The following is a 10,791-nucleotide window of genomic DNA, read 5'->3' on the forward strand; positions in this document are numbered from 1 at the left end:
CAGAAAGCCTCAAAACATTTCAGAGGGTTGAAATTATTCAAAATATGCTCTCTGACCTTAGGGAAATTATGCTGGAAATCAGTAACAAAAGATAACTAGAAAAATCCTCAACTGCCTGGAGATTAAACAGAACACACTTCTAAATGATCTGTGGATCAAAGAAGAAATAACAGACACTAGAAAATATTTCAAACTGAACAGTAGTGAAGACATGCCATATCAAAAATTGGCTGCAGCTAAAGCAATGCCTGGAGAGAGATTCTTAGCCTTCACTACATGTCTTGGAAGGTTGAAAGGTTAAAATCAATTAAACTTTATCTTAAGAAGCAAGAAGAGGCTGGGCGTGGTGGCTCACACCTGTAATACCAGCTCTTTGGGAGGCCGAGGTGGGTGGATCACCTGAGGTCAGGAGTTCGAGACCAACCTGGCCAACATGGTGAAACCCGGAAACCAGTAAAACAAAACAAAATTAAAGAAAAATAATAAAGCTAAGGACTGACTCTTTGAAAAGGTTAAGAAAATTGATAAACCCCCAGTAAAACTAATCAATCAAAGAAGAGGAAAAATAACATCAGGAATGAAAAAAATATTACTAGAGACTCTACAAACATTGAAAGATATGATGATATAATGAACAACTTAACACCAATTTGAAAATTTGAATAAGAACAAAATTAAGGACAAAATAAACTGACAAAAAATCTGGAGAGTCCCCATCTACTAGTGGAAATTGAATCAGTTATTTAAGACATTTCCACAAGGAAAATGTAAAGCCTCACCAGTGAATCCTTTCAAACATTTAAGGAACACATTACCCCAATCTTAAGCAAATTCTTCCAGTAAATAAAAAAAGAGAATACTTCCAGACTCTATAAGTTCATCCTCACCTTGATGCCAAAACCTGACAAAGACATCACAATATACAGAAAAGCAACTCTCAGTATATTAAAAGAACTGTATATTACTACCAAGTGGGTGACTTTTTTGTGTGTGCAAAAGTGGTTTAACATTTGAAAAATCAGTCAACATAATTTACCACATTAATTTTCTTAAAAGGAGAAAACTATAGCTATCTCAATAAATAAATGCAAATTTAAAAAAAGATTTTATAAAATTCAACAGCTATGTATGATTTTCAAAAATACTCTCAGCAAACTGTAGATATGACTTCCCTAAACTGATAGAGAAACACTCTTCAGGAGACTATTTAGTGGTAAAATATTTAAAGGTTTGGCCCTGAGATTGGGAATCACACAAGAATACCTACAATTACAACTTCTATTCAACATTGTACTAGAGATTCTAGCCATAAAATAAGGCAAGAAAAAGAAATGAAAGGCATAAAGATTGGAAAAGAAGAAGTGAAATAGTCATTGTTTGCAAATAATATAATTATTACATGGAAAATTTAAAAGCATTTATAACCTATTAGAATTTGAATTGGAGGTGAATTTAGAAAAAAAACTGCTTAAAATTCAGTATTCACAAGTCACTTATATATTAGCACCAAACAGGAAATGGAATTTATGAAATGATATTATTTAAAATAACATCAAAACATAAAATACTTAGGAAATCTAAGGAGAGATACGTAGAGATGTACATCTGAAATACACAAAATATTTTTGGCAAAAATTAAATAACCAAATAGAATAATATATCATTTGTGTAGATTGAAAGGTTCAGTATTATAAAGATGGCAGTTCTCTCCCAAGTTGATGTATACATTTAACCCAGTCTTATTTATTCTTGTTAAGTATTTTACAAATGTGCTTTGAGGCACTTTGATATAGTCTGTCTCATGATCCTCAGAAAGGCAGGGTAGGTGTTTTGAACTCTCTTTTAATGGCTTCAAAGACTTGCCATATATCTAGTAGGAGAAGGTAGCACCTGAACTATATCTCTTTGTTGTAAGTTACTTTTTACTTTGACATTCTTTCTTCTTCACTTATTATTATTATTATTATTTTGAGACAAAGCCTCACTCTGTCACCCAGGCTGGAGTACAGTGGTGTGATCTCAGCTCACTGCAACCTCCGCCTCCAGGTTCAAGCGATTCTCATGCCTCAGCCTCCCGAGTAGGGTTACAGGCATGCGCCACCATGTTCAGCTAATTTTTGTATTTTTAGTAGAGACAGGGTTTCACCATGTTGGCCAGGCTGGTCTGAAACTCCTGACCTCAGGTGATCCATCCGCCTCGGCCTCCCAAAGTGCTGGGATTACAGGCGTGAGCCACTGCGCCCAGCCTCTTTTTCACTTTATACCACAGACTATTCCAGTCCTATTCTACCTGGCTACATCCCTTCCTCATAGGATCCTTCCTCAAAGGGTCCCAAAGATCTCTTGGGGAATACACTGTCAGATTTAACTCACCTCAAAATTCAAGTCTTTAAAAAAAAATACTATGCATGCTACATATTATGGAAATTTATTCACTTAAAGAAATGCCTTGAATTTAAAGTTAGAAAAATTTTCCACCCAGCACTGTGATTGTCAGACTTTGTTGCCTCCTTCAAAATTAGCACCATTCAAGGGACACCCTGGAGATGTGAGACTAAATATTTAACTGAATATTTGTAATTAGCTTTGTAACAACAAAATTGTTCTAGCTAGCTCCAGAAATTAATGCCTAATCTAGAGAAAGCCCTACATTATTTTGGGATCCTGTAAGACTTCATGTGATAAAGACAAAAATTTTCTAGCATGACGGAGTTGAGTGGGTTGTGTAAGTTACACATTCTTTTGGTTATCCTTTGAATAGGGCTTTTCTTTCCTCACCACTTGCCTCTCTTTTAAGTTACGTTTGATGCTGAAGAGGGATTTTTTTTTTTTAAAGCTCATAAACTTATTTGGGCTAAGCTTTTATCAGATAAGGCTCCTCATAAAATAATGTGTCCAGCACAGTTCAGAGCTTCCCCAATGTTACCAGGCTCCCTTGGAATTACATTGAAGTTGTCATTGGTCAGATTACATTTGAAGTATAACGTGTAATAATTAAATGTGTAATTTAAGAAGAATGTAGACATATACCAGTTGGCAGTGATGATGGAGCACTGAGAACTTGTTCAAGAAATGTTGAGGAACTATAATTAACAAAATTTTAGTGACTTATTGTGAATATAGAATTGGGAAAGGTGAGGCTGGAGTTGGACAAGGTAGGGAAGGGCCAGAATCTGTAAACCAAATCACATGATGAATAGGTGAACACTGGAGGTGCCTCTCCTGGAAAAGAGGAAAACTGGGGACATGACAGCTGTCCTCAAATACTGCAAGCAAATAGGGATTAAAATTAGACTATTTATTTGCTCCTTTGGGAAAAAATACGATCAAAAGCTAAGATTAATAGAGATGCACATTTCTGCTTTATAAAAAGAACTCATTTTACAATTAGAACAGTTCAAAATGGAACACATGTCCTTGTGATCTATCAGTCATTAGGGACACACTCAAAGCAAAAACTACGTGACCACTGTCTTAGTCTGCTCTTGCTGCTATAACAAAATACCACAGCCTGGATAACTTACAGACAACAGAAATTTGTGTATCACAGTTCTGGAGGCTGAGAAGTCCAAGATCAAGGCACCAGCAGATTGGGTGTTTGGCAAGGGCTTGTTGTCTGCTTCCAAGACGGCACCTTGCTGTTGTGTCCTCACATGGCAGAAGGGTGAATGCTATGTCCTCACATGGTCAAAGGCAGAAGGACAAAAGGGGCTGATTGCTGTGTGAAGCCTCTTCTATAAGGGCATTAATCTCATTGGTGGGGATGATGATGCCCTCATGGCCTAATCAACTTCTAAAGGCCCCACCTCTTAATACTATCACATTGGGGATTAACTTTCAATGTATGCATTTTGGAGAGACACATTCAGACCACAGAAACCACCTTTAAGCATATTGTGAAGAAAAATCTTTTTGGGGAAAGGAAGTAAATAAACCTAATTCCCAGCTGGGCTGCATTCAAACATGCTTTGACACACAAGTGTCCTTTGCTGAAATAGCTTACATCCTGTGACCTCAACTCCCTGCCAGGATCATTGGGCTGTTGTTCTTGGCTTCCAGTCTCCTGTCTTACTAGAAACATAAATGTGATATTACTATTGGGTTGTTATATTCAAAGATTTTTGTGTCTTACATAAAGTTAGGGGTTGCACTGTATACATTTATTTATAACTTAATTCAACAAACATTTAACGACAACTATGTGCCATCACTATACCAGATAATAGACACAAAATAGCAATTAAAAAACACTCCCTGTCCTTGTAGATCATAGAACATAATACTATCAGAAGCTGGCAGTTAGTGAGTGAGTCCTCTCAGAGAGTTCATTATCAGATTTATTTGGAAAAGTCAGATTTGGTTACATACCATTTTTTTCCGAGAAAGAATAGCAGAATTTCCCTGTATAAAAAGTCCAAGAATAGAAGCCAATTTTAAATTAAAGCTAAAATAGTATGACTTTTATTATTCTGAAAATTTGTCATTCCCCATTTCCAAAATAATACAATGAATAATCAGAAGAGCTGTATCCATGATTTTCTTTTAGGAGACTTTAATACAAAATTACTGTGTACTTCATCTAAAATATGTCTTCTGCTGCTGATCTAGATCTGAGCTGTCCAATACAGCTGCCAGAAGCCACAGGTGACTATTTATGTTAAATGAGTTAACATTATATACAATTTAAAGTTTAGTTCCTCAGTTGCACTAGTGATATTCCAAGTGCTCCATAGCCACATGTGGCTGGTGGCTTCCATATTTGACAGTGCAGCCATAGAACATTTCCATCATGGCAGGAAGTTCTGTTGGGCAGCGCTGATTGAAAGAAGGGCCATCACATCCAGAAGCTGGTCCTATAGCTGGGAAGCAACAACAAAAAGTATTTGATAAAGTTTAATGCCCATTCGTCATTTAAAAAGAAAAAAATCTTAGCAGTTTGTGAACAGAAGGGGATGTCCTTAAACCAGAAGATGACTTTCTCACTGAACCACTTGAGTCAGAGCATCTCATGATATCTTAGGAAGATAGTGTAATTTAGAAAATGGCCACTTTGCTGTGTATATACCAAAGGCACCATAATGACTTAAAAATATCCCAACAGTTGTGTACAAATATGGGTTGACAATGTATGAATCAAATGTTACAAATATAAGTAAAAGAATAAGCAGCCAGGCACGGTGGCTCACACCTGTAATCCCAGTACTTTGGGAGGCCGAGGCGGGTGGATCACGTGAGGTCAGGAGTTCGAGACCAGCCTGACCAACATGGTGAAACCCCATTTCTACTAAAACACAAAAAAGTAGCTGGGCATGGTGATGCATGCCTATTGTCCCAGCTACTCGGGAGACTGAGGCAGGAGAATCGCTTGAACCTGGGAGGCAGAGGTTGCAGTGAGCTGACATCACGCCACTGCACTCCAGCCTGGCGACAGAGCAAGACTCTGTCTCAAAAAAAAAAAAAAAAGAAGAACCAGCAAAACTAATTTATCTGATGTATATTAGCATAGTCCTAAAAGAAGAGACTATAAATTCTGCCATGAAGCAAAGCCAAGCAAAGGATGTGTTGTATAAAGTTAAAATTCTTTTGAACTTCTGGCTCAACAGTTAAGTATATTGGTCTAAGTGCTCAAAAGGGGCTGAACTAGACTTCTGAAATTCGGGAGCCTTGACAGTGGCCTGCCTTCAGCTCATGATGTGCACATATGTGTATGTGTGTTTTTTACTTTATTAACTGTAGCCATTTTATTCACTGTTTTTTTCTGTATGGTAATTTTTCTAGTTGTAGGAATTCTTAGGTGCTGGTGAAAACGGCTGCACTGCCACTGCAGTTCTACATACCAGTAGAGCTAAATTCCAATGTACATTTCAAAACAGAGCCCTGTATGTTATCTTTGATCTACAATCTAGTACCAATAATCACAAGGTCTAAAAATAATGGCAACTAAAAATCAGTTACTTCCTACTTGCTCTATGCTGGACATTGTGCAAGCTGCTTCATTCTGTTTTTCTTATTTACTTTGTATAATAACTCTGGTATCTAAAATAGTATTAGCCCCATTCAACACATAGTCCAACAAGCTGAGCTTAGTTGCCCAAATAATATGCCCAAATCATGCCCAATTGTTCAATCAGGATTGAACCCAGTCTGATTTCTGTATCTGTACTTATTTCGCTGTCCCATGATCTAGGGCTCCTGATTAGGAATCATAATAATAAATGCCATTTTCTAGTGTTTATTATCTAAGCATTTTTCTCAGTAGGTCATTTAGATCACACAGATACACATAGGAGTCTCTTTTCACAGATGAAGACACATGGGGCAGTGGGATTGCCTAGCCCAGTGCAGAAGTGGCAGGCAGGGCTGAGCCAGGACCTGGGCAACTAGGCTTCAGAGTCTGTGCTCTTCTCCATTATGCTCTAAGTTTTTCCCTCAGAAATTTAAGAATATACGTTGGTGTTTAGAGTCCAACTGCAAGGAACTGGGTCACTTAGAATGGTCTACAAATGTATGGAGGACCTGGGAAAGCAAATCAAAATAGCCTTGGAACCCAGGGAAGAGAGGCCAGCAGTCCCGGGTGTGGAAGAAGGTTAGGCAAGACAACGACCGAAAAGTGACTCTGGTGGGCCCTGGTGCTCAGAGCCGGCTGCAGCTCAAAGTCAGGACAGTGGCAAGGCACGGAATTGTTGGATGTTTTTCAGCAGTGAACAGGAAGGCAGGAGAGTGGAGGACTGGAACATTCCTGGAATGGAATTTTTTAGGATAGACACAGCAAAAAATCATAGAGTTTGAGGAACCAAGGGTTCTGAGTGAGAAAACATGGACCATGGGTTCAGACTAGAGAAGAAAGAAAATCTGGGAGCAGGCCCAGTGCGGTTGGCTCACACCTGTAATCCCAACACTTTCGGAGGCCGAGGTGGGAGGATCATCTGAGGTCGGAAGTTCGAGACCAGCCTGACCAACATGGAGAAACCCTGTCTCTACTAAAAATACAAAATTAGCCAGGCGTGGTGGCGCACGCCTGTAATCCCAACTACTCGGGAGGCTGAGGCAGGAGAATCGCTTGAATCCGAGCGGCGGAGTTTGTGGTGAGCTGAGATCGCACCATTGCACTTCAGCCTAGGCAACAAGAGTAAAACTCTGTCTCTAAAAAAAAGAAAATCTGGGAGCAGATGGGGAAAAAATGGCATTTTAAAACTTAAAAGCATTCAGCCTTCGTTTGACAGAATGGACGTTATGCTTTATTAGTTGATCAGATACGGAGAGCATCTAAGGCATCTAATATGATATGCTCTCACTGGGTTGAGTGTAACTCAAAAGCATATTGAGTTGGCAAATTCCTTGGGATTCAGGGCACACTTACATTTGGTTGGTGTGTAAATTAGTGTCACTTTTCTCAGGTTAATTTTCCAGTGTCTGCCTACTGAAATCTTGACAGTCCTTTGACTCAGCTACTTCACTTCTTTGAATTTCTCTTATGGAAATGCTAAAGTTTTCATAAACAGATTTTGCAAGTTTTAAAACACTAACTGTGTTTGAAGTTATTATGCTAATTTAAATACACACAACCATATATATATATATATATACATGCAAAGTGTACTCTTTTATATACACACACACACACATATATATGTATATACACAAAGTGTACTCTTTTTTCCTCATGTCACATGGGCAATGTGCTGATGTTGTAACAAGGTTTGAGGGAGGCACATTTTACACATGAGCGTGAAACCCCAATCATCACACTTATGAACTACAAAAGGTCCTCAAAGTGTAGTTTTAATGTAACTTCAGAGATCTGTACCTCTGTCAAAAAGTCAACAGGTTTTTTCTGCTAAGCAGAAAGAAGTGTTCACTAATGCCCATGTATCTTTTAGACTGAGAATAATTTTTTTAAAAAATTATATAACCTGGCCAGGCGTGGTGGCTCACACCTGTAATCCCAGCACTTTGGGGCGCCAAGGCAGGCAGATCATGAGGTCAGGAGATCGAGACCATCCTGGCTAACACAGTGAAACCCCGTCTTTACTAAAAATACAAAAAAAAAAAAAAAATTAGCAGGGCGTGATGGTGGGTGCCTGTAGTCCCAACTACTCAGGAGGCTGAGGCAGGAGAATGGTGTGAACCTGGGAGGCGGAGCTTGCAGTGAGCCAAGATCACGACACTGCACTCCAGCCTGGGCGACAGAGTGAGACTCCATCTCAAAAAAAAAAGAAAAAAAATTATATAACCTATCATTTGAAAGTGATTTCATCTGTCCAATCAGTCAGGCTTTCTTTTTAAGTGTCACACAAATTTGGTTTTGGTACATAAAGTGACAACCCTTTCTTTATTTCTTTTGTTTTTTTGGTTTTTTTTTTTTCAGATGACGTTATATTCCTATTCGAAGACCAAGAGCTCAAAACATCATTCGTCCCCCAAATGAAAAAATGTCTGGGAAAAATTCCTAATCTACTTCTCTGAAACCCAATTGGGAAGCTGGCCCAATTCGAGTTCTATACTCGAAAGGCAAACATAAAGACTGAACCTGTAAGTGTGCCTGTATGTAGATGACTTCTTACAAGACCTCCTAATGAGAGTAATGGCAGAAATAGGGGAAATGAAAATTAAGACAAGTTTTGCAAGTGTTATTCCAAAGAATCCAGAATATTTCCATTTTGCCTATGGTGAAACTATCCAAGGAAGGTTAAGTAATTTGGATTGGTCAGGATGTGAACCTAGGCCAGTCTGACTTTTAAGCCTGTGATTTTTCTGTTATCCCATGACATGGTGTACACTACAAGAAATGCTAATCTTAATAACATAGCTACCTGTATTGAGAGCTCATTAGGTCAGGAACTGTTCTAAGCACTTTGCTTCTATCTCTCACTCAGCAAATTTTAGTGAGCTCTTTATTGATTTACAAGATTATGCATCTATGAACTCAGTCACACTGGCTATTAATTAAATTCCCTTCAAGTTTGGTTTGTAAAAAATTAATCGACATTTCATTCTTTTTTCAGAAGACACCAGGTTTTTAGCTTGGATCAAGATGTCTCAAAAAAAATTCAGTAAAAATCTAGATCTTGCTCAGCTCCAAATTCTTGTACTGCTTTCAGAGTACTGAGATCATTGTAGCCCAAACATGCAATGGCATTTTATAAGCCTCTTGAACTCTGAGGACTAAGCTCTGATTTTTTTTTTAATCTTGTCCAAATTCCTATCTAAGGGGTCTGGGGAGTCATGCACTACAAACCATAAATTCTCATCAGATGGGTTTTATTTAACCCTATATATCATGACTTACTTGCCAACATGACTCGGCATAACGTTATGAGATAAGGAAGAAAATCAAAATATTTTACCCCAAAACATGTTTCTTTGCCATATCTTGAAATGGCCCTGCAAAGCTGTCTTTTGTGGGGGAAAATTTGCCTCTGTAAAGAATCTCTATTAACATAACTAGATCTTTTTCTTCCAGGCCCTCCCAAACCTAAGGAGATTAACTAAAAGTCTAGCACTTCTGAAAGATCTGAATAGGAAACATTTCATCTATTATCTCTAAGGGCAGCCACTGTAAGACTTCAAAAGAAGCTTGGTCTCCAAAATCTTTTATCTTAACCTGAACCTTTCCCTTCTATCAATCCCAGGTCTTTAGACAAACTCAACCAATTGTCAATCAGAAAATATTTAAATTCACCTGTAGCCTGGAAGCCCCTGCTTTGAGTTGTCCTACCTTTCTAGACCAAACGAATGTATTTCTTAAATGTATTTGATTGATGTCTCATACCTCCCTAAAATGTATAAAACCAAGCTGCGTCCCCAACTACCTTGGGCACATGTTCTAAGGACCTCCTGAGGGCTGTGTCATGGGCCATGGTCACTCATATTTGGCTCAAAATAAATCTCTTTGAATATTTTGCAGAGTTTGACTCCTTTTGTCGACAGCTCCTTCTGAGCCATATGCACATCATTGCATTTTGTGTTTTGGCATTTATAAATACTAAACGCTAATTAAAAATTTTTTAAGTTCTATTGATTTTCTGCTCCCATAAAATGATCTATTTGAATCTATCTTCAGTAAAGTACAGTTGTCAAGCTGCTTGATGGAATCAGCAAGAAACAGCTTCACTTCCTATAGTGGAACCAAGTGCTTAAGTAGAAAAACAGTGTTTCTGACTATCATGGTTAAAAAAAAAAATCTCTCCAATATAAATTATAGAGTGGTAAAAGAGCTGACAGGTTTTGTGTGTTTTTTTTTTTAACAGTTGTCTTCTGTTAAACATAAGCTTTTATTTTCCAAATGACAATTAACAGCTTCATTTTCCAATATTTTCTGTAGTACCCAAAACCTACCATCTATATTTATATATTTTTATACCAGAATTTTCATTTTTACCAGTTTTTACTAGTGATCATCAACTGGATTGCACAAAGAAGATGTATTTAAGGCTCTTTCTGAATCGTGTGGTTTAGTTAAAATCTCAGAATATGTTGGTAGTTTGTCTTTCAGGACTTGGGCTTTGACATATGTAAATTATAAATTTCCAGTCAAATTCAGTGCTAACAACTTGAGTATTTTATGTAACAGTGAAAGAAATTCAGAACTGAATTGAAGATTAAAAAATTATAGTGTACATTCAACAAAACAGAAACATTGGAAGAGAGATGAACTATTGTTGTTTTAAAACTATTAAACCATATTCCAAATAGTATGACTTCCTAGGACCTCACAATGTAAAGACCAGCTTAACTGTATTTATTTTTTTATAAAAAGAACACCATATAAAACTGTCAACAACTGAAAAT

The 10,791-nt window shown here is 37.6% G+C and overlaps 1 protein-coding gene and 1 non-coding gene across 3 annotated transcripts in view; one reads left to right on the forward strand and one right to left on the reverse strand.

Moving 5' to 3' along the window:
- ARHGAP29 (Rho GTPase activating protein 29) overlaps positions 1-8,536 on the forward strand; it is a 97,141-nt gene extending 88,605 nt beyond the window's left edge. For both annotated transcript variants that reach the window (XM_054668034.2, XM_054668031.2), the window contains exon 24: positions 8,369-8,536. In XM_054668034.2, the coding sequence (XP_054524009.1) occupies positions 8,369-8,428 (60 nt within the window). In that variant the 3' untranslated portion in view covers positions 8,429-8,536. The remainder of the gene's footprint in view (positions 1-8,368) is intronic.
- On the reverse strand, positions 7,665-7,768 carry LOC112207435 (small nucleolar RNA U13). Its single transcript, XR_002941877.1, has one exon. It is a non-coding gene; the product is annotated as a small nucleolar RNA U13 (small nucleolar RNA).
- Positions 8,537-10,791: the final 2,255 nt, after the last annotated feature.

Source organism: Pan troglodytes, chromosome 1, assembly GCF_028858775.2.
Source record: "Pan troglodytes isolate AG18354 chromosome 1, NHGRI_mPanTro3-v2.0_pri, whole genome shotgun sequence".
Taxonomy (NCBI): Eukaryota; Metazoa; Chordata; class Mammalia; order Primates; family Hominidae; genus Pan; species Pan troglodytes.